The sequence below is a fragment of the Parasteatoda tepidariorum genome, chromosome 10 (assembly GCF_043381705.1).
Source record: "Parasteatoda tepidariorum isolate YZ-2023 chromosome 10, CAS_Ptep_4.0, whole genome shotgun sequence".
In the NCBI taxonomy this organism is placed as follows: Eukaryota; Metazoa; Arthropoda; class Arachnida; order Araneae; family Theridiidae; genus Parasteatoda; species Parasteatoda tepidariorum.
Window position 1 is genome coordinate 48,065,596 of NC_092213.1, and position 24,798 is coordinate 48,090,393.

The window sequence follows — 24,798 nt, forward strand, 5'->3', positions numbered from 1 at the left end:
TTAAATAATCTTTTCAAACGACCACTATTTAAAACATCTATACTGCCCAGTGGGAAGACAGTATTAATCATCGCTCTTGTATATATTTCAGTTGAAATTTATTAATTAACAGCAGAAGACATTATTTATAATTTACCTAGTCATCAGCACCATCTATTACACTGTTAAAATTTCCTATCTAAAATTATGGTAAAATAACTGGCAGCTATCTGTCCATCCGATTAACCGTAAAGTTTAAAGTAAAGAATATTTTGTTTCCATTATGGTTTTGAAACCATTTACAAAAAGTACGGTTATAAAACCACGGATACAAAGATATACAGTTTTTAAACCATTTACTTCTAGCATTTTTCAAAAATGTAAAAAAATAATTATTATTTAATTGGACATGGGAGCTCGGCTCTTCGTAAGGTAATGGGCATTGGAGAGTGCCGGACACTGGAAATTCTTCATGTGTTGAAGGGAATGGAGGAAATATTGTGGTGTCAATACTAGGACTCGAACTCCAGTTCTGCCTGTTATAAGATTGACGCATAAGCTCTCGCGGCTATGATATGTCCGTAGTTGCGACGAACTAAGTAGCTTCATTTGGTGGTTCTAGTTGGTGCGATAAAATTCTGGTTGTTTAACCGTATTAGGTGAAAGCAGTTAATAAACAGTTTTTCTCCAACTTGACAGTGTGATTACCATTTTATTTATGGTTACTTGACTGTTTTGATTAAATACGGTAAAATAACCATTTAATAAATAGTTATTTAACCATTTTTTCGGAGAAATTTCTAACAATGTAATGAAATTTAACAATTTGTCAAACTTGGTGAGAATGAGTTGTCCGGTATTGAAAACAGTATGCATCTGACTGTCGTCACTTTTTTCTTTCCAACTGTTTTTCTTTCATTGATTTTTTTAAATTTAATGAAAATAAACAGGTTTTCTTTCATTAACTTTATTTCTCTTTCTTTAATTTTTTTTAAAAATTTCAGGCCATTTTTTGGGTCATCCAATATATTCCAAATATTTCTGTAATAAGTTTTAATCTTACAAATGACTGAAAAAATTAAATTTCAATTTTATAAATTAAAAAAAAAATTATGAACCGCTAAAAAACAGGTTAAAAATTTTCGAAGCATAATTTGTTTTTATAAAGGTTACATTTACACAAGTTTTAAGTGTTTCAGACCGGGCTTACATAATTTAATTAAATTATGAATAATTTAAATTAATTTAAATAAAAAATGCATACTGCAACGGATTCACCGTAGTTTCAGAATTTTTTTTTTGGCAAAGGAATTGTTCTTATATTCAATATTTTGGAATTAAAAAAGTCGTGCCTATCACTAAGGACAAGTAATTTAAACAGATCATACAGAATGCTTAAGTTTATAACTTTCAATAATTTTTTTTTAAAAACTATCTGCTTGTTTCAAAAATTTCTACCTTAGTTGACTTCAATTGAAAAAAAAATTGTGACTACGGAGAATCCGTAATAGTTGATGGAATTTCTGAAAATGTATAAAAATGATTGCTTCAATTGGGTGTTACTTTACATAGCTTTAATTGTAAACTATACCTATAATTTATCAAGGATAATATACGTAACTAGTTCCAAGTAAATATATTTTTATATTTTGAAAATTAGGAAAACTAACACAATTTATCTTATTCCCAATGTTTTATCTATGAAAAAGCCAAATTCATTAAATTATGCAATTATATTTACTTCGAATTCCATCACGATAATATAAAAATTATTGTAATAAGCTTTATTGAATTCCATCACGATTATATAAAAATTACTGTAATTATTGTAATAAGCTATATTATAAGCTATAAGCTATATTGTGTAACAATCCATGTAAATAGTCGGTTATTGTTAATACTAACGGGTCAATATTAATAATAACCCAATAATCCGGTTAAAGTGAATAATTTAAGCGAATTTATCACATGAACCGGTTATTATTATTAATAAACAATGATGTTTTGTCTATGTCATACTTTCGCTTTTTTATTTGGGATGTTTCCGTATCGTGATCTGCCACGACGACAACAATCGCCAAGGAGTCAAAATGATTTTATACTGAAATTTTCCTTTAAAAAAAAAAACCACGTCGATGTTTTCCCTGGCTTTCGAATTGGTCCCTTTCTGTCATGTTTTTTATAAGTTTCTCGCGGGCCGCTTCCCGAAAGTTACCAAGACTTGGCGATTATTCTGCCACAGAACACGATGAGGAAATCTCCCCTTTTTATCTCTCACTTTGACTTAAAGAAGCGGTTATTATTGATTTTGACCGGTTATTATTAATAATAACCGGATCTATCACTTCAGCAGTAATACATATACAAAGAGGCATACCAAATGTCCCAAATCATAAGCCGTTTAATCACATTGACCAAACTTTATTGGTTATTATTAATAATAACCGGATCTATCACTTCAGCAGTAATACATATACAAAGAGGCATACCAAATGTCCCAAATCATAAGCCGTTTAATCACATTGGCCAAACTTCATTGGTTATTATTAAGAATGACCGGCTGAAGGTGAATAACTTGCGTTATTCCTCACTTTGGTCAAAAGAAGCGGTTATCATTAATATTGACCTGTTAGTATTAATTGTAACCAGATTTATCACTTTAACCATAGCATTTATACTATCGATATTGTTGCATTTTTAGATGGCCAATGATTGGATTTTTAGTCATGATTTTCCTTACTGTCACATGTATGGGTGTCATGGCGGCTTTGACTATCATCAATGACTTTTACCCGACATTGCTGTATTTCACTCCAGATGAAAAGTCAGTACATAAACCATAGTTTTATTAGTTTTACTATTATACGTATTATTCATTATGCTATTTGTAATTTGGTTTAATTTTGGTGTTTGTTGATTTATCTTAATTGTTATGTTAGTTTGAGAAAGTAAATGAGATAATTAGTTTAGCTATTTTTTACTATAATATTTGTTATTTTATTAGTATTTTTAAAATATTATGTAATGCATTCAATAATCTATGACTTTTGTTCTCCATAGCTGCATTTCAAACAACTGTATGATAAACAGTCAATCCATAAATTACATTATTTTACTATTTTTTCTATTATAAAAAATATTCATTACGTAATTTTTAATGGTTTAATTGGCTAATTGCCCCATTTTAATTGTTATTCTTATTACGTACATTATTTAATATGCGTAACATTAATAATGCTGCACGGAAAAGAAATTCTGGTAAAATTACAGTACTGTATGTTAATGGCATACCTGAAAAAGAAACCCCATATTTCTGGTTAATAAAACCGATACTTATGGTATATAATCCATTCGATTTGTAATTTTTCCGTTAATATGATAACAATTTACCTGAAATTCTGATTTTAAAAATTATAGTTTTTATTATCATACATTTAGTAAGAATACAAAATTGAAAAATTAATTTAAACGAATAAATGGTTTTCATGCAATGCTCCAAAGTATCATGATAAAATTACCAAATTTTATCACATATTATAAAATTAAATTTTATTCTTAATTTTACCGAAATCATTATCAAAGATCTTCGGTAAAAATTACCGAGCTGTTTGGCTCCCATACAGGCAAAAGCATGGTAAATTTTAGCATATTTTGCGTAAATCCATTCACTTTTTTACCGGAACTATAGACTTTTTTTCCCAGTGCCACTTTTGCTCGACATGATTCGGGTGTTCTCTGCTTTGTTTTAATTTTACGTTACTTTAATATTTGGGAACAATTTATTTTGCAGTCCAGTTTAGTTATATTCACCTATTTTATCTATTGTATTTTTAAGGTTTACACATTATTCATAATTTACAGAATTTACCACACATTGCTGCATTTCACTCCAAATGAAAATACAGTGCTTAATCTTTACTCAACAATTTTTTTATTGTGTGTCACATAAATAGTTAAATTTTTTATTTGGTTTAATTACGATATTGTTGATTCTTCTGTTATGTGATAATATGTATTCTCAAATAATGATCAACTTAGCTCTTTTCAACTATTATATTAGATTTATGAATTAATTAAATTATAATTATCTTTAATGACTGATTAATTATAATTTTGTTTTAGATTTACGCATTTTATATGTGATTTGATGTACTTTAAACCATATCCTCACATGGGTGCTTACTGTATTGGTCTCGCTTTAGGATATTTTGTTTTGAACTATAGAAAAAAAGAAATGAAAATGGTATGTTTTTGATTTATTTTTTTAATTTTTAATTTTGAAATCTCAAGGCAATTTCAGCTTATCAGTTTGTAAATTTTTTTACGATGTAATTATTAAACCATATGCTTATTTCCTATTTTAAAATTTAAAACGTGCTTTATTTAAATTTATCGTGATAATCTCCTCATTTCAAGGTTTGTTACCTTTAAAATTTGGGAATCATCTAAAAATAAGTTTTACTTCACAATTTACTTAAATGAAGTGTGCAGTGTGTAAAAAAAGGACAACCCTGAATAACTTTTGATCTAATGATCGGATTTCCACTTTCTGGGACCCAATCTTATGGGTTTGAGGGCTTCAATATGCTATTTAATAAGTGCAGACGATATTTTAAGTTGCGAAATCGACACAAAAACGTACTTTGAATCAACATATTCGGATTTCTGACCCACAAAATACAGAAGGTAGTGGCAATCTAGGATATATGCTACCAATAGTTTGGTCAAGAGAGCGCTCCAAAATTTGGAAATTACATGTATATATACTATTCAAAACATACATACTATTTCAAAATTTGATAAAAAAACAATGAAAACCCAACTAAAATAATAAAATTTTATATAAAATCACTGAATTAATCGTATATGTTTGTGAATATATTTAATAAACATTTTTTTGGTTGTTAATTTGTATAATTTTTCCATGTGCAAATCCATTTCGGGCAAATCCGTGTCTAAAATTATGTGCAAAACAGTCAATTCATGTTTCTTTCTCTTTTCTATTTTATATATTTTTTTTCATAAATAAATATTTATTTTCAAAAATTATTTCTTGTCAACTTCTTTAAATTATCCAGTATAATATTACCTTGCGCACATCCATTTTCAGGTCCATCCTTGGTAACTAACAAATCAAACACATTTCAGTAATGCAGCAAGAACACACTTTAATACAAACTCCCCTAGTTACACTTTTAGCTCAATTTGCGCTTTTGTTTTCATTTTTTTGCAATCTGACAATCTTATTACGAAAAAATTTTAAATCATTCTTGAAAAATTTCCCTTTCATGTAAGTTCATTTGAATTCGCTACTCGCTTTATGGATTTCATTTCATGTTTTATTCTGTTTTTTCTTTATAATTTATTTTCTGCTTTTACATGATGATATTTTTACTTATTGTGTTCTATTTTATTTGTTGTAATTTTTTTGTAGGTAATTTTTTTGGAGTGCTTCTCACAGTATTGTATTGATATATTTTGCTTAGGCTATATTGATGCAATATTAGAAAGCACTCATTTTTGCGGATATAATCGTGTGAGCTGAAGAAAAGATTATATCTTTTATTTTCTGGATTTTAAATTTTTTTGTCCCCCCCCCCTGCTTTTTGTTATTTTTATTATTTTTCCTTTTTTTCATTGTTCTGTAATTTTTCCTTGTTTTCTCTACATTTTGAACTTATTTTATGAGTTCTATTTACTGGCAGCTCTATGGCCAATAATTAAAACTTATTGTTTTTCTTAATTTTCTTCGTGTTTTTTGTTTTTATTTATTACGTTATATATATATATANTATATATATATATATTAATAGTCATATTTTTAATTTGTGCCAACTATTGCATGTATGTTTGTGTGACTTAATGTGTTCTCTATTCTCATTAATTTATCTTTATGATAAGTGATGATAATGATGATGAAGTGAAATGATAAGTTTAACTTTATGATAAGAACTAGTCTTAATTGTTAAAATGTATGACAATGTTACTTTTATAAAATGTGCTCTATTTTCATTATTTTGACTCTTTGATAAGTGATGATGAATGGAAATAATAAGTTTAACTTATTGAAAAGATCTGATCTTGATTGTTTAAATGCTGAATGCTATAAGCAAAATGTCAAGTTGAATGCTATTAGTAGAATTGAAATTATTTTCTATTACCGAAGTGAAATGTGCACATTAACTATATATATATTTTTAATTTTATTGATAAATTCTTTTTACTTATTAAAATCGATGTGATCAAAAGGTCTATCAAGTAATTGGATGGTGTGCTGCAATTTCTTGCAACTTGGCTGTGCTATATGGCGCATTTGAATGGAATCGAGGCAATGTTCCAAGCAAAACTGTAGACGTCGCTTACGCTATGCTACACAGAACAGGTTGGGCATTTGGCATCGCTTGGTTGGTTTACATCTGCATCACAGGTAGAGGAGGTAGGTAACAAATTGCTAGTAATGCTGTGCAATACACTGCATCATACATCAATACATGGAAACTTCGTTACAGAAACAAAAGTCACTTAATTCAATAAGTACGAAATAGTTATTTTTGTTTTTAGTATAATAAAAAAAATATTTACTCCTCTATTTTTATTTTTCTCCATATTTCGAGTAAACCGATTCAGTGATGTATCATTTTCACTCTAAAAAATCCTAAATCAACATACGGTATACAGTACAGGAACTTTGGGTACATCATCCGAAAAATTCCTGCTACCATGAAAACCATTTTTACCGTAAAATATCTTCCCATGTAGTAAATGGTGACTGCTGCACTTTAAATCTGTCGGGTCACAATGTAATTTTTGTTTTTAGTATAATAAAAAAAATATTTACTCCCCTATTTTCATTTTTCTCCATATTTCGAGTAAACCGATTCAGTGATGCATCATTTTCACTCTAAAAATTCTAAATCCACATTCGATATACAGTACAGGCTCTTTGGGTACATCATCCGAAAAATTCCAGCTACCATAAAAACCATTTTTACCATGAAATATCTTCCCGTGTAGTAAATGGTGAAATGGCACTTTAAATCTGTCGTGTCACAATGTATTCCGTGTTCCCATGACAAATTAAACCTCTGGGGGTACTGGATTGGAGATTGATCGTTCTCTTATTTAGGTCAAAATTATGATCTGCGGATAAATGAATTGATGTATGAATGGGTCCACCGTATAAACTGTGGTGACGTATAAGTGTGGCAGAACTAGAATTCTCAGCAATAGATGGAGCCACTGGAAAACAAGAACAATAGCACCTCTTGCCTTAACGACCGACGACAACAACAACAACACCCGTAAAATATTGTACAGTGATTTTTTTCAGGAATATTTATTTAATTTAGAGTGATTCTACGGTAATTATTATAGTAAAAAATACAGGTATATCAGATATTTTGTTCCGTAACATGTTCCAGAAAAGTGTAATAATACCGATTTTAATGTATATAATACGGGCACTCCGAGTACTGGTATTTTCTGCAGTAATTTGATCCGAAATTACAGTAATTTAGAAAATGTACTAAAAATTTTCCCTCCTCCTAAGAAATGCCTTCGTTAAGTTGTGATTGATGAAATTTACAAGAATCTCCAACTGTTCACTGTAAAAAAATTCCGAATGAAATTCCGGTAAAAAGTGTAGGCTCTCTGAGTACAATATCCGTAAAAACCATCTAGTAATTTTCCCCTTAAATTTTTAATAAATAACAGTAATAATAATTAAATATTTTTTAAAAAAACACAGTAATATTTACTTAATTATAATGATTTAGTGATTTTGCAGTAAATATTACTATGAAAAATACGGTGCATCAGAGTTTTTGTGCCGTAAATTGTTACATTAAAATTGAATTTTACTGTTAAAAGTACTGGCAGCCCTAGATCCGGTACCTTTTACCTCAATTTGATACTGAATTTTTTAGAGTATGGTGCTTTTGCCCTAGATTATTACACTAAACATACTCTGAATATAAAGCTGCATCGATTTGTTATTTTTTTTTTAAGTAACGTATTTTTTAACTTAAAATATAAAACCCTTTTGAAATAAACTGAAAGCTTTTGCATTTTAACCTTCGCTGCTCTATGTCAGATCAGACGGTTAACTACAATCGTTTTGTTTCACAGAGTAAAAAATTACTGCTTGAAGTACTGGTACCCCGAGTGCTGGTACTTTTTATTGTAAAATCCATTTTTACTCTAATTTCATGGAACAAAAAAAATCTGATATACTGTATTTTTGACAGTAATATTTCCTGAAACACTGTGATAAAAGAAATATTATTGTAAGAATTAGGGTACAAAATTTTACGGTAAAAATGAATTTTGCGGATGCTGCACTCACAGTTCCATACTTTTTACTGTATATTTTATTCGAAATTTTTACAGTGTACTAAGCTATATCGCGATATTCGGCCTTGTATATTGTCCCAGAACATATTTTTTTTGTCTACTTTTAATTTATTCGAAATTAAAGTCTCTTTTATATTTGTTTGATTATTTCATGCTATTGTTCAGTAATTATAAAAAAACAAAGATACAAAATAAGAATGTAAACATAAAGCTCTTTCTTTAAAAATGCTTTCCGAAGTAATTTTGAAATTAGTAAATTTTTGAATTCCTTTAAATTAAAAAAAAAATATTGCTCACGTTTTTACCTTTTTTCAGGTCTCGTCAACCGTTTCTTATCATGGGACTTATTTATCCCTCTGAGTAGATTGTCCTATTCTTCATATATTCTACATTTTCCCGTTCTTTGGGTTAGGAATGGATTTAGACGAGAATCGCTACGTTTCCACCACTACGAAATTGTAAGTAAAGAATATGCAGAATTCTCAAACTAAACAATATTCTAAAATTTTGTTTATTTTATTTATTTATTTTATTTATTTCTAATCCCCACAACATTTGACAATATATGCAACCTTGGTATTTAACTGGCGATATTTTTGATCCCTTTTTCGTGGGCACCACATATGTAGATCAGCTTCACCCCAACAGTTTAAGGACAGAGGGAACAGAGCGCGATATATTTCATCCATGCCAGAAGTGGGATTCGAACTCGGAACCTTTCTGAGATGAAGTCAGCTCCCTGACCATCATACAGTCTGGTCGGTTCGATGATTCTAAATTTCATGACATCAAAAAAATTTTAATAATTTGTTTCATTTTAAATTAAATTGGAAAAACTATTTCAACTCTCATGGAAAATTTTAATTACGGAAAAAATTGCTCGTGTACTTTTTCAAGTATCACTAATATTTCAAAACGTAAAACACCCAGAGAGTGGAAATTTAAGTATTGCATTTACCATTATGACAGGTTCATAACTATTATGCGTAACTTTCAATAAAGTACAATTGTTTTTGTATTTTTCTTGATCTTGTTATATATTTTTTTAATTCATACTTATGTTAGCCAGATATTTTTAGATACTTATAAGATTTTAAATTTTAATTTTTTTATAATATTATTTACAACAAATCCAGATATATTGATAAAATAGTGGTTTTTTTTATATAAAAACACATTTATTTGACACAAAACATGAAAACAAAATTAAATTCAAATACCCGTAACGGGTGAGTTAGTACAATCTTCGCAAAAATAAATTCAAATACCCATAACTGGTTAATACAATCTTCGCAAAATTAAATTGAAATACCCGTAACGGGTGAGTACAATCTTCGCAAAAATAAATTCTAATACCCGTAACGAGTTAGTACAATCTTCTCAAAAATAAATTCAAATACCCGTAACGGGTTAGTACAATCTTCGCAAAAATAAATTCAAATACCCGTTACGGATTAATATGAACCTTAAATACAAACAAAAACTATTCTCAATAAAATTTAACTTTCCAAAGGCCAATAAACAAATTCCAAAAATTGTCTCGTTCTTTTATTTGTTCTTGATCTCGTTACATGCTTTATTTAATTCATGCTTACGTTAGCCAGATATTTTACCGATAGATATTTTATAATGGGTATCATCTAGGGAGCTGTTTATTATGGGTTAATTTTACTCAAAATATAAACCGCAAAACAAAGGCAGTTTTCTTTTCTTTTTTTTAAAACTTTTTTACACAAATATTTAATGCAGAGTTATCGTTTGAACCTTTTTCTTTCTTTTTAGTTCTATGAGTTCCTGGCCACACTAGCATTAACCCTTTGTCTTTCAATAACTTTCCATATTTTGTTCGAAGCTCCATTCCTCAACTTAGAAGAAGTCTGGTTCCCCAGACATAGCAAGAAAAAGGAAGAAAAGAAGAAACCAACTGAGAATGGAACAACAATTATACCTGTGGCGAAAATGGAGAACGTTCTCACTAACGGTCACGCGACAGATGTCTTTTCTGTACGACTTTGATTACCTTTGATAAAGTATCTTTATCCTGTAAATAAATAATAATGGTATTGTCTTATAAAGACTATCTGTTATGTTACGCATGTAGTATTTGACAGTTATTTAAGGATGGATCATTGTGCTGTAAATAAAATATCATGTTTTTCTTTGTAATGAAATATTTTTTGGAAAACAAATTCCTCATTTTCATAGATTTTCAAATATTTGCATATGTAAATTAAATAATTAAACGAATGAATGAGATACTTATAACAAGAACAACAAAAAATTAAATAATTCATTTTATAAACTTACCTTCTAACATTGCTTTAATCAATCAAACTTCTACAGAGAATCAGCCATTCGTTACTCCTTCTTAAGAGCAAAAACTAAAGTATTTTCATGAAATTTTAACTTTTTTAAATATACTGAATACCACTTTCATTTACCTAACTTTAGAATTTTTTAAAGAGCTTTTCAATCAAAAAAATTGTTAATTAATGCAAGATCAAAAATTTACTTTGTGATACGTTTCATAGTGACTAAGATGAGAAGGGTCATATTTCTGCGATAATAAACTAAAGCATTTATGACATTATGACCACCATCCATGTATAAAAACGGGCTCTCTCAGGTTTTCATGGTTTCTCGAACAGGAACAATGTTTTCATGGGGCACATTAGGACCCATAATCCTCATAGAACAATCCCTGACGTCTGTAAGCTACTTGAACATAGTTGCAGACCAGGTTCACCCATTCATGGCAACAGTTTTCCTGCGGGGGATGGTGTTTACCAACAGGATAATGCACCATGTCATAAGGGTCGAATTGTCATGGATTGGTTCGAGGAACATTCCAGTGACTTTCAACTCATGTCTTGGCCTCCAAATTCACCTGACCTTAATCCAATAGAGCATTTGTGGTCTATGATGAGGGAAGACTTTGCTTCTCCGTCATTAGCCGTATAGTTGATAGTGGTTTTACATGAATGTTCATTTAGGCCATTAATGAATGAATTGAACGATAGAGTTTCCATGAAATAATGTACAAATCGTTGAATGTAAATTTAGATTTTATTAAGCATAATTTAAGATTTCGAGTGGCCACANAATTTTTAGTCAATATTTCCTCAAACTATTTCCCATGCATGGTAAAAACTCCAATTATGGTAAAAAGTATCAACACTCAGGATGGAGATATTTTTTGCTTAAAACCTGTTTTTACTTACCTGTTTTTTGCTTAAAACCTGTTACCAAAACATGTTACTGATATAAAAAAAATGTGATATATTGCAATGTTTTAAGTAATAGTTACTCTAAAATCTCTGAAATACTCTAATTAAGTAAATAATACTGTAAAAATTACTGTATGGTATTATACAGGAAGAAAAATTACGGTAAAAATAAATTTTACAATAAAAAGGTTTGAAGAATGATACACCCAAAGGACAGATACTTTTTACCATAGTTTAATCCAAATTTTTTACTGTGTGTAATTAAATAATTATATCACATCTCAAATTCATAATAGCTTACATAAATGGTATTAGGATTATAGATAAAATGTTTCCATAAGGGAAAATTTGGTCTTAAAAAAACTGTAGTTAGTGTAAAGGAAATGACCTAGAAACTATATGGGTTATTCAATCAATCTGTTTTACGTTTTAAAGAAAAATTTTAAGCAAGAAAAAAAGTTATGTCCTAATCCTACGCATATATATAATATACGTAGCATGTAATATATAATTATCTTTTAATGATCAAAACTGCCTTTTTTTCATAAAATACTAGCTTATTTGCTAAAAATGGCAGAACTTACAAAGTAAATAAGACCATAGTATGTAAAAACCTGTAAACATGACGTATGATTTACCATAAAATTTGAGCGTTTTATACTTAGATAAACACTTAGGACAAAAAGACGCAATGCAACTAAAACGACATTGCATAACAAATGGAAAATAACATTGCTTGTTCAAACAATTTTTTTTATTAATTACATTAAACTGTCATTATGTTTTTTTTTCTTCATCTTTTTCAAAAAGTTGATTGGAATCATAAAAATATCTGTTTTCTCCATTCTTATAAGAAAATCTATCAACGTAATTACAAACCAATAAAAACATTTCCTCATATTACTGTTGTAAACAAAGCATGGAAAAAAAAACATGTTTTATAGATAAATAGAAACTGGGAGGAAATATTAACGTGTTTACTTCTTCATTTTAACCACAGACAACATTTCTTGTTCAGAAGATCACCAGCCCTTAATCAGAATAAATCAACTTTTGAATTAAATGAAGAAAAATCTAAAAAAAATAGCAGATCTTTGAACTCAGGATTTTGAATTTTGCTGATAAAGTAAGCCCTTTTATATTTTTAATTTAGTGCAGACTAACAAAAACAAAATTTGAATCTATTCAATTCCGGGATTTCGGCAGTTAAAATTTTAAAATAATTAATTTTATTTCCATTAAATTTATTTATGTACTGTTCGAATTCTCATTCTAAAATTATGGTAAAATAACTGGCAGCAGTTTGTTCATCAAATTAACCATGGATTTAATAGTAAAGAATATTTTAACGGTTTTGTAACCATTTACAACTAGCATGGTTTCAAAAGCATAAAATATAAATTTAACTGGACATAGGAGCTTGACTTTTTGTTAGATAATGGACATTGGAGAGTACAACATACAAATTTTGCAGTAGAAGATACTGGAAGTTATTTATGTGCTGAAGGAACTGAATGAAACTTTGTGGCGTCAATCCCCGTTCTGTCAGTCATGGGACTGACAGATTAGCCCTCTTGACTATAACATGTACCCAGCTGCAAGGAATTAAGGGGCTTGATTAGGTGAGCTTAGTAAAAAAATTCTGGTTGTTTAACCGTATTAAGTGAAAGCAGTTAATTAACGGTTTTTCTCACATTTAAAAGATCGAATACCTTCTTTTTTATGGTTATTTGACTGTTTTGTTTGAATATGGTAAAATAGCAATTAAAAAATTGATATTTAACCATTTTTTTTCTAGAAATTTCTAACAGTGTTTGACGCTTTATCACTGGACGGTATAAATATCTAGTGGAAGATTTTCTAAGTTATGTTTGTAATTTTAAAAGTTAAAAAAAAATGAATTCAAATAAACAAAGAGTGAACTACGAAACTGAAATTCTTTTTTCAGAAAATCCAATCTCCAATAAATTGTGTAAAATAGCTGCTCCGTTAAGAAGAGGGGAAATAAACCTGTAAAAATTTGTTTGCAATTTGATATTTTAAAAAAATAATAATAATTTCCAAATTTGAAACTTTCTTGAATTAAAATTTAATATCACTAACGCAGTTGCTAAATGATGTTCAAACGTGTAATTTTCTACGATTTTTTTCTAAAAATTAACAATGCACGAAGGTTTCTTGCTATAAGTATACACAAAACTTAAACCTAATAAAATAACTTTAAAAAAAATGTTGATTAGAATTCTTTTAGAAAATAACTTATCGATATAGTACCTGGATTTAAAACAAACACATTTAAAATTTATCTTTCATAAATGATCCGAAAAATTAATTTAAATAATTAAGTTATTTATTTTTTTTTTAAATTTACGCTTAATTACAGAAGTGGTGTGAGAAAAAAATGTTCTTTTCGTGCTGAAATTTGCAATTTTAAAAAAAGCCTACAAAGCAGGTACGCGGCAAAAATTTCTTACTTTTGGTACTTTTTGACTTAATTTGACCAACATAATATGACCCGGAATTTTATGTAATTTGACTAAGACAATTATTTGTTTAATTAAAGTGATTCATTTATTTTACGGTAATTATTACCGTAAGACTTTGGGTACATCAGATTTTTGTTCAGTAACATGTTCTGGTAAAATTAACGGTAATTTTACAATAAAAATCTCCAACACCCTAAGTATCAATACTTTTTGACGTAAATTGACCAACATAATTTGACCTGGAATTTGAAGTAATTTGACCAACACAATTGGACTTAATTTGAAACAGAATTTTTTACTGTGTACGAGATACTGATAAAAAAAAAAAGTTCCTATTAGCATTTATTTTGAAGTGTTACAAGCTTTTCTCCCTTTCATGTAAGTTATTTTTATATTCATTTAAGAAAGGAAAACCTCAATTAAAGTGTCATTAAATAATTTTGTAAGTGAGAGAATTCTAATTTATTAATAATTATTACCTGATCAAACCTCATTACCTGATTTTTACCTGACCAAAATAAAGTACTTTTTATAAAATCATGCCCCAAGTTGTTCTGAAATCTCCACCATAATAAATAATTAGATAAATTAGATAATAATTAGAGGAATTAATTAATCTAATGAATTAATTAATTAACAAAAATCTGAAACAAACGAAAAATAATTATTTGAGATTGTTGTTTGAAATCAACTAATATAAACTCCAAGTTCATTAGTTTCACCGTTTACGTTGAAATTCGCGATAAAAATATCCAACTTTTTTTCAAACGGTATTCATTTCTAGGAATTGTTGTAGTTAATTTGCGTAGCACTATAGCTGCACAATGGGCTGTTGGCGACGGTCTGGGAAACATCTTTGAGGATGATCCGAAGATATGCCAATTTTGATCCTCAGCAAAGGGGATGGCACCCCAGCTCCGGTAGCCCGACGACCTGCACGCGAAGTCGAGCACTTCACGGTAGTTTAACAAGGAACATACCGCACAGCCTCGGTCCCTACGCAGACTAATCCAAGTGGTCACCCACCCGCACACTGACCGCAGCCAGTGATGCTTCACTTCGGTGACCTGCTGGGAACCGTGTCTTAACGATCAGTCCACTGCGAGACTCTTGGAATTTGCATTATCTGCATTTACAAATCACTTTACTGTAACTCAGGTTGCCTTACCTTTTTACCGCTAAGCCAGTCTTTACCACAAAGTTTTACGGAACAAGCAATCTGATATACCGTAATTTTTACGTTATTTACTGTAAAATCACGGAATCATTATAACTAAATAAATATTATTGTAAAAATTACGGTATGAAAGTTTACGGTTAAAAAGGATTTTACCGTAAAATGGATTTTAAGGATACTACAATCAGGGTGCCAGAACTTTTTACCGTAAGTTGCTACGGAATTTTTTACAGTGTTGTAGATAGTTACAGAAGTTATAGTGCTTGTCATAATTTGAATTATTTCAAATGAGTTTAGACAAATATAAAAGCAACGAAGAAAAATATTTCAAAGAAAGCATGGCATAAAGATTTTATAATCTTCCTAACTTTCACAACATTTATGAAACAGGTTTGAGAACATGTAGAATTTACATTATGCTTTGGAAAGAAAAAATATATAATTATTTCCAAATAAGAAATATAACTTCTTTTAATATACCTTATGGTATGCACCAGGAAGAGACTTTTGTTTTTAAATAAAATATTGCTTACTTCATTTCAAAGGCAAATAACAGCAAAATTATGAAAATAAAAATAATTCAGCGTTAAACAGCTTCAAAAATTATTTCTCAGCTAATTTTTGCATATTTTTTTTTATAAATAAATTTCATTTTACATAAAAAAGACTTTTATCGAAAGTAAATAATATTTTATGAGATTTAGTTGCTAATGTCAGAAAATAAGCTATTAAACTTGTTATTGTTTGTTTACGGGAAACGAGAAGTAACATTTTCAAGAGAAACTTTTGAAATATCAAAAACAAGTTTTATTGTTTTGTGCACAAAACTGCGTCAAAAGTGTTATATTTGTGAAATTAAACTTATATTATCATCAACTTAATGAAAAACAATTTTCTTACGTAACACAAAATGTTTCTTTTTTTAATAAATTGGAAGAGAATTGTTCTACTTAGAGTTGATATCCACCGATCTGCTATTAACGTTATTGTTTTTTTCACTTGTACAATTTTTCTACTTAATGGTGCACCAAGTAAGTAAATGAACGTAAAAATTTATTTTTGATAAGGGAATAATTCCTTTTTTAAAGCAATTTACTGTAGAAATAAATTAATATTAAATTTAAAACAATTTTTGTACTGAGAGAATGATTACTATCATGAATTAAATTAAAGACTAATTGAAAGTAATTTATAGACTAATCGACTATGAAAGGATATAACCTCTCTTTTAACACACATTGTTATATCCCCAAAGGGTGCTTTCTGACATTGTATAATTTCAAATTCTACTTACCCTGCCTCTCATGTTAACCTGTACAGAATTATAAAAATACTAATTACCTATTTATCTACTTCACTCGTCTTCCAGGTCAACCTATACAAAATTATACTAATTACCAATTTCCCTTCATTGAGTCACTCATTATTTTGGAAAATACAAAAATATATTTTATGAGTATTTTTTCCAAATTTTAACTTTTAATAATTTATACTAATATTTAAGTCACTGATTAATATTTTAAAATATTTTATTCATTTTAACAAAAATCAGTTGCCAATTTTAAGATTTAAGGATAAATTGTTTTTAAAAAGTTTTTGAAACTGCTATAGTAGATTTGGTAAAGTTTTTTTTTTTTTTTTTTTTTTTTTTTTTTTTTTTTTTTTTTTTTTTTTAAGAATAGTTTCAAGACAGTTCAAGTTCAAAAAAATTTGCAAGTCCCTTGAAATTAAATTTTGTGTTAATGCACATGAAATATATTTTAATATTTTTTTTAAAATTATAATTAGTGAATTAATAAATGAAGAATTAGAAAGTAGTTGTATAATTCAGCATAGGTTAACTTGGAAGGCGGTACACTGTAAAAAATTTCTGATAAAACTACGGTGTAATGTACAGGCATCGTGAAGGCCAGTACTTAATTAAAAACTTTAACGCATACATTCAGTCTAAAGATATTTTAAAAAATTTAAGTAAAATACTATTTCAAAATTTCATTTATTAAATTAACAAAAATTCAGAAATAAATTATGAAAAACCAAAATGAAAATTTCCATTAAAAAAATTGTGTACTCTGTTGCAAATCCAAAAAAACCATTATCCCTTTGGAGAAAGCCTGAATGTATATAAGTGCATGCTAAATGAATGTTAAACTTTAAGCGCGAACGAATATCAACATCGCCAACTCTTGAAACGACGTAGCACAGCCTTCTTTTATTTTCTAAAAAATAGTACGAATTAAATTTCTATCCGACGAGTTTAACTTTTAGAAGATTATTTATTGTTTTGAATGCATAATTATATAATTTGATAACTAGATAAAGCGGAACTATATGCATTCGCGGATGATTACTTAAATCCTAGACACCGCAATGGTCTTTTCTTATATTGCACAGAGTATAGAAAAAATACTTAACTCTAAAAACTTTCATAATTAAATATAATTAAATAATTTATTGACTCGACAATAAATTATAAATTCTTTTTCTTTTCAGATTACGAACCAAAATCTTTTATCAGAAAGCAGTGGTGCATAATGACAAAGTTCCACAGATATCGCCGTTTAGCTTTCATATTATTATCATGCCATGCCACATATATTTTAATAAATTGGTTCATCATTGGGAAACTTCTAACAAGCGTGCACTTTTCGTCGGACGATAAAGGCGTTTTAACATTTATCAATGTAGTGAAGGAAGACAACATAAGCAGCAATATAAGTAGGAGTGGAAAATGGGTAATTAAGTTTAAGGATGGCAGTAGCAAAGTATTAAATAGAACAAATGGAATAGATTCTTTTGACTCTGATCATGTTAGAAAGACTGAAAACCAAGAAGCACATTCATCTTTGAAGGATACATTATCTACTTGGCTTTCTTCCAGTAGTTACAGACATTCTACTTTGAAGTTTGCAATTCAGCAAAATCGTTCGCAATTGCAAACTACCGCTCTTTTGCAAAATAACCATTCTGAGCACAACTCACTCAAAACTGAACAAATCTTCAAAAAAGCTCATAGCTTGGTGTTTGAAATGCAACGAAACCAATCACAGTCTCAAAATACAACTCGTCTACAAGCCAATCTCTCTGTGTACAATTCAACCGAACAAAATTCCAAAGTAGTCAAACGTCTGATGTTTGGAAGAGAACGAAACCAATCTCAACTTCAAACTAGAAAGCATCATAGGTATCCTGATCCCAATGTGTCCGAAAACAATTCCAACGTAACCATGTCTTTATCTACTTCAAAAACAACCATCACTAAAGAAACTTCAATGCCTAAATCCAAAAAGAAATCTGGTTTGATCATAGACACTTCAGGATGTAAGATACCAAAATTGGATCCATTTGATCCAACCGTGAAAAATTTGACAGAACTCCGTATACCATATTATTGTCCAGGCCCACCATTATTTATGACACCTGAACCAAATGGTATAGTCCGTCTTAATACTTTTGTTCTGGAGAAATATTACAATACTACTCCAGAAGAAGTAAAATGTTATTTCGAAGCTATAATACGCAAATACGAAGAACCTGGAAATGTTAGAGAAATCAGCTTTATCGTTGCTAAGGCGCGAGAGTTAGTATTTGATGTACCAATGGATTATGAGTACATTGCATCAAAGTGCTTCTTAAACAACAACTACACCCATGAACAATACTTTCCACTAGTTAAATTAAAAAGGGAAGTAGAGGAAGTGAAATCAAAAATAAAACCTGCTGCGCCTCTAAATGTAATACTTTTAGGGATTGATTCGGTATCTAAATTGAATTTCTTCAGACATTTTAGAAAAACGAAACCTTTCTTAAAAAACATCAAATCTTTTGATATGAAAGGATATACAAAAATAGGAGACAATACATTCCCAAACTTGATGGCAATGTTAACGGGCCATTTTGTGGACTATTACTGGGATGAGACAATGAGAGACGATTTCTTTTTCGATAATGTTAGTTTAATTTGGAAAGATTACGCAAGAAAAGGATTTAGAACATTTTTTGCTGAAGACACTCCGTACTTTGGTACATTTAACTTATTAAAGAGAGGATTTCATGATCCGCCCACTGATTATTACTACAGACCAATGGCGTTAGCCATTGAACGATCAAAGCTAAGGGCTAAGGCTAGAGAAGATAACTCTCCATGCCTAAATTCAGAAATGGAAACGGAACTTATGTATGATTACTTGAAAAACTTTGTTAAAACGATGGATAATAGACCTTATTTTGCTTTTTGCATGGAATCCATGCTTACTCATGACTATTTGAATGGTGCTGGCCGTGCTGATGCACCAACATTAAAATTACTTCAAGTTTTACAAGACGAGGGAGCTCTCAATTCAAGCGCTTTGATCATATTCAGTGACCATGGCTTACGTTTTGGTGAAATAAGAGAAACATACATAGGCAAGTTTGAAGAAAGAATGCCATTCATGTACCTACATTTTCCAGAATGGTTTCTTAAACAACATCCAGATATTGAAAACAATCTGTCAATCAATCAAGACAGACTTACGACATTATTTGACATCCATGCCACTTTAAAACACTTACTCCACCTAAATGAAAATCACACAGAGGAAACTGATGAATTCGGATTGAGCCTTTTTAACGAAATACCAGAGAACAGAACTTGCGCTGATGCTCACATTCAACAACATTGGTGTCCATGCAATAGTTTTAAACAAGTGTCAGTAAATGATTCAACAGTCTTAAATATTTCCCTAGCTTTGGTTAAACATGTAAATGAGCTTTTGCTTCCTCATGCTAATGTCTGTTCTACGCTGGAAGTGGCAGAAATAATGGACGCGCGATTGGGATTACCGAATGAATATTTATTAAAATATAAAAGGCTTGAGGATGATATTCATCATAGAGTTGTTATATTAGGTGATGAGCCTCCATTGCTCGTTGATTATCTTGTGACGCTGAAAGTAAAGCCTGGTGGCGGTATACTTGAAGGTACAGTGCGATATGATGCTGAAAGGGCTCTTCCAAGAGTTATTGGTGTCAGTAGAATTAACATGTATGGTGATACTTCATGGTGTATAAACAGTCAGTCACTTAAACTTTATTGCTATTGTAAGAAACAATTGACATGAACTATTGAACACAGTAATTATTGCGAAGTTAAAGTCTCAGTGGAAAATGATGATTAAAAATTGTTCAAATGTTATTGGTGTCAGTAGAATCAACATGTATAGTGATACTTCATGATGTGTTAACAGTCAGTCACTTACACGTCATTGTCATTGAAAGAAAAATTGGCATGAATTGAAAAATATGGTAGTGTCTGCGACGTTGAAGACAGTCCAACATGATGCCTGAAAAAACTGTTTCTATAGTTATTGGTGTCAATAAAATTAAAATATATGGTGATACTTCATGATGTATGAAAAGTCAGTCCCTTAAACTTTATTATCATTGAAGAAAACAATTGATATGAACTATCAAATATGGTGGTGACTGCGACGCCGAAGAAATAGAGCAATGTGATGCCTAAAAAAAGCTATTTTTAGAGTTTTTGGTGTCAGTAGATTCAACATCTATGGTGATACTTCAGGAGGTATAAACAGTCAATCACTTCAACTTTACTTATTTATTTTTTATTTTTGAAAGAATCTATGGAAACTCAGAATTATTAAATTTGGTAGTTTCTGCGATGAAGATATAGTCCTGTAAGATACCAAAACAGCCTGTTTCAGAGCTTTTTGGTATCAGTAAAAGCATCATATATTGTAATACTTAATGATGTAAAGAGAGTAAGCCATTTAAATTTTATTGATGCTGAAAGATTAAGTTAACATGAGTTATTAAATATGTTAGTGACTCGGATGTTAAAAAAAACAGTGACCTATGATGCATAAAAATCTGTTCATTATTCATGGTGCATAAATAATCAGTCATTATTTAACGATATTTCAGGAAATAATTAGCATGGATCATAAGATATGGCAGTGACTAGGATGTAATTAATAAAATTCACCTGATTAAAAATTACCTAAAACGACAGATAGGATCTCACTCAAATGTTTTTAACTTAATTTATGATCTTACGTTACTTTGCGTTTACTGATATGAACATTTGAGTTTTAACATAATCATGATAATATATGTTAGCTAATTCAGTCAAAATATGCAATTTGTTTGACCACTTTTGAATTCATTAAAAAAGAAAAAGAACAGTCTTCCTTTAACACAATCATTTAGTTAAAAAAAAATTGGACTTCAGATCACTTTTCTGAAATATTAACGACGTTTTGAGATTGAAAAATATTTTTAAAGGAAATCGCTGTTTCAGTAATGGCGCATGAAAACTGACAATCTGACATTTGATATCTTCACGGTAAAAAATTCTGGATCAAATTACGGTATAAAGTACCGGCAGTTCGGGGGGGGCATCATCCGTAAATTTCTTTTCACTGTAAAATCTGCTTTTAACCGTAAAATATTACACCGCGATTTTTCTTACAATAAAATTAAACTAATTAGATTGTTTAAGTGGTTTTAAAGTAATTAATGCTGTAAAAATTACTATATATCATATGTTTCATTTTGTAACATCCTGTCAAAAATGGATTTTGCTGTAAGGAGTACCTCTACTCTGAGTACCGGTACTTTTTACCTTAATTTGATCCGGAATTTTTTGCAGTGTGGACGAGTACTAGTTAAACTGAGTTTCAGAAAAATAGTTCAAGGAATTTAAATCAGGGATATTGGGTAACCAGAATTCTTTATATTCGAGTGTTCAACATTGTTCACGTTGTTCAACATTGATACTGAATTCTAACTAAGCGATTAACTATATTTTTATATTTTTTTAGCTTTGAGCATATACTTTGAACATTTTCCCACTCTATTATTAATAATAATGTTTATAAATTAGCAAAGTTTTTTTTCTTATATTCAACACTAGCATCCATTCAACAAATCATTCGCATCTATTCCAGTTCAAATAAATTGTTAAAAATATTCGATATATAAATTATTAAATTGAACTAATCGTTCATTTCAGTTCGATATTAACAATAGTATCATGCAATGAAGTTTAGAAAGGATTAATTTCAAAGGTAAGAATGCCCCTTTTTGCCACATTACTATAGTTGCAACAAATTCATAAGATTATAGAACCAATTCTCAAAGCTTTAAGAGTGTACATAATTGTAAATTGAACCTCCTAGTTCCCCTTAACAATTTTGATGAATGCTTTTATGTAAATTTACATAAACAGAGAAACAAAATTTTGTACACATTTTTGTTTGTACACATTCAATAAGTAGGTACAAGTTTTGAAATCACGAATTTAAATTTACAAGGATCTCTAAAGAGTAGTCTTACAAGATTGAGCACTGTAATAAATTTTGAAGTATGTTAAACCACAAAGCCGTTCAAATTTGCTGCAACATTATCATGGTGCAAAGTTAAAACTTCTTATACTCTACCTCTTAATTTTAATTGCGTGATACTATGGTTTAATTCATCACATTGTTGAGGCTGTAGAAATTTTGCACTGTACTAGTACTTGTAGAACCAATATTATGGTGCAGTGTTAAATTGAGTTTTGGGCGACTGTATAAGTTTTTATAAGTGTGTGACATCATAAAAAATTATTTTATTTTATAAGTGCATTTTATGTTTATCATCATTATTTATTTATTTTTTCATAGTTTTAATTTATTATTTAAAATTAAAAGCTAATGTGAATATAACATGTACGATCATTGTCTGTTTCATAAAAGTGTCTAATAAAATGAATTAAATAATTTTCATAGTGGCTTCTTTCAGTTTTCTTTTCTCTTGTGTACATTTAAGCTAAATTTGATTATTTTTAGTTTGTAAGTTTTTTTTGTAGTATTTAAATTATAAATACACGTAAAGTTTTATTAGTTTTCTTTTAACTTTTTATAATAAATCTTTTCTACTAAGTAATCATATATTTTAGGTATTTACGAAGTGTTTTTCCCAAAAAGATCAAAACTAATGCAGATTTAAAATTCGTCTGAAAATTTTGAAACTTTTTCTAAGCTAAGTCACTCATTCAAATATTCTTGTGTTTGAAAAGTAAACATTTAAAAACATTATAAACTGATACATTACCGATAGAAATGATACAAATACATTTACAATAGTTATATTAATATAATTGATCTTATTGAAAATCGTTAGATTTTTTTATTCACCTTTCTGTTTAAATAAATACGAGACGCAGTACACTATACATTTAAATTTCATTTTTTCCAACGTCGCTTAAAATTTAATTAACCAGAATTTTTTTCCGATATACATTTAAGCGTTTTTGTACATTTAGGAAATTTTCAGAACATATATTTTAATTATTTTTACTAATCATTCTTTGTGACTTATTAATAATTCAATTAAGTAATTATTTTAATTCAAATTTAAGATATTTGTTGCCTTTTAACTTTTAGTAATCTTACAAGTTGTATTAACGAGATGGAAAGTTGAGCATCGCAGTGGCCCACGGGATAGAACGCTTGTCTCCCAATGAGGTGACACAGGTTCGAATCCCATCAGTAGCTAGTTGAAACGATATCCGCTCTCGNCTGGCTGTTATGAATGTTTCATAGTGACAGCTGGTTTCGGTGGTTTCAGAGAGGTTAGACATCTGTCAGTAATCTTCAGTTTATATCACTTTGAGTTTCATACAAAAACCCTGTTTTTTACTTTGTTGAATATGTCAAGTTTTGTGGTAACTAAGCAGCATTTTCGGGAGGTTTTATGTTTCTGCTTTAATTGGAAGAAAAGTGCAGCTGAAGCGCATCAAATGCTTGTAGAAGTTTATGGTGACAATGCTCCAACTGATAAATCATGTAGGGAATGGTTTCGACGTTCGAAGAATGGTGAATGGTGAAAAAAGAATGGTGAAAGAAAAATGGTGAATGGTGGTGTATACTATGAGCTGCTACAACCTGGTGATTCCATTACGGGTGATCGATATAAGCTACAATTGAATCGTTTGAGTTGCGCATTACGAGAAGGAAGGCCGGAATACGAGCAAAGACATGACAAAATTATTCATCCGCATGATTACGGTCAGCCTGATGTCTTAAAAGTCGTAAAAATTGCTTGGAAAAGCTGAAGTGGGATATTTTACCACATCCGCCGTATTCACCGGACATTACTCCTTCTAATTGCTGGCTGTTCCGACGGATGTAGCATGATTTGGCAGGTCACCGGTTCACCTTAGTTGCAGAAATCGAAAATTAGACCCTAAGTTGGATCGCCTCAAAAGACGAGACATTTTTCGAGATGGAATTCGAAAATTGCCTGAGAGGTGGGAAAAAGTAGTAGCCAGCGATGGACAATACTTTGATTAATCTGTTCATTCATTGTGCTCAAAAATAAATGCATTTTTGACCACACAAAAAACGAACCGAACTAATTTGTACACCCAATAGTTATATTCATATAATTGATCTTATTGAAAATCGTTAGATTTTCATATTCACCTTTCTGTTTAAATAAATACGAGACGCAGTACACTATACATTTAAATTTCATTTTTTCCAACGTCGCTTAAAATTTAATTAACCAGAATTTTTTTCCGATATACATT

At 29.6% G+C, this 24,798-nt stretch overlaps 2 protein-coding genes across 2 annotated transcripts in view; both read left to right on the top strand.

Annotated features, from left to right (window-relative positions):
- LOC107447938 (nose resistant to fluoxetine protein 6) overlaps positions 1-10,502 on the top strand; it is a 33,875-nt gene extending 23,373 nt beyond the window's left edge. The window contains exons 11-15 of the mRNA XM_071186955.1: positions 2,681-2,803; positions 4,102-4,222; positions 6,229-6,415; positions 8,647-8,789; positions 10,114-10,502. Coding sequence (XP_071043056.1) covers positions 2,681-2,803; positions 4,102-4,222; positions 6,229-6,415; positions 8,647-8,789; positions 10,114-10,347 — 808 coding nt within the window. The 3' untranslated portion in view covers positions 10,348-10,502. The remainder of the gene's footprint in view (positions 1-2,680; positions 2,804-4,101; positions 4,223-6,228; positions 6,416-8,646; positions 8,790-10,113) is intronic.
- Positions 10,503-12,529: 2,027 nt separating this feature from the next.
- Positions 12,530-22,990, top strand: LOC107447940 (uncharacterized). Its single transcript, XM_016062984.4, has 2 exons — positions 12,530-12,684; positions 17,715-22,990. The coding sequence occupies exon 2, from the start codon at positions 17,756-17,758 to the stop codon at positions 20,321-20,323; it is 2,568 nt and encodes an 855-aa protein (XP_015918470.2). The 5' UTR covers positions 12,530-12,684; positions 17,715-17,755; the 3' UTR covers positions 20,324-22,990.
- Positions 22,991-24,798: the final 1,808 nt, after the last annotated feature.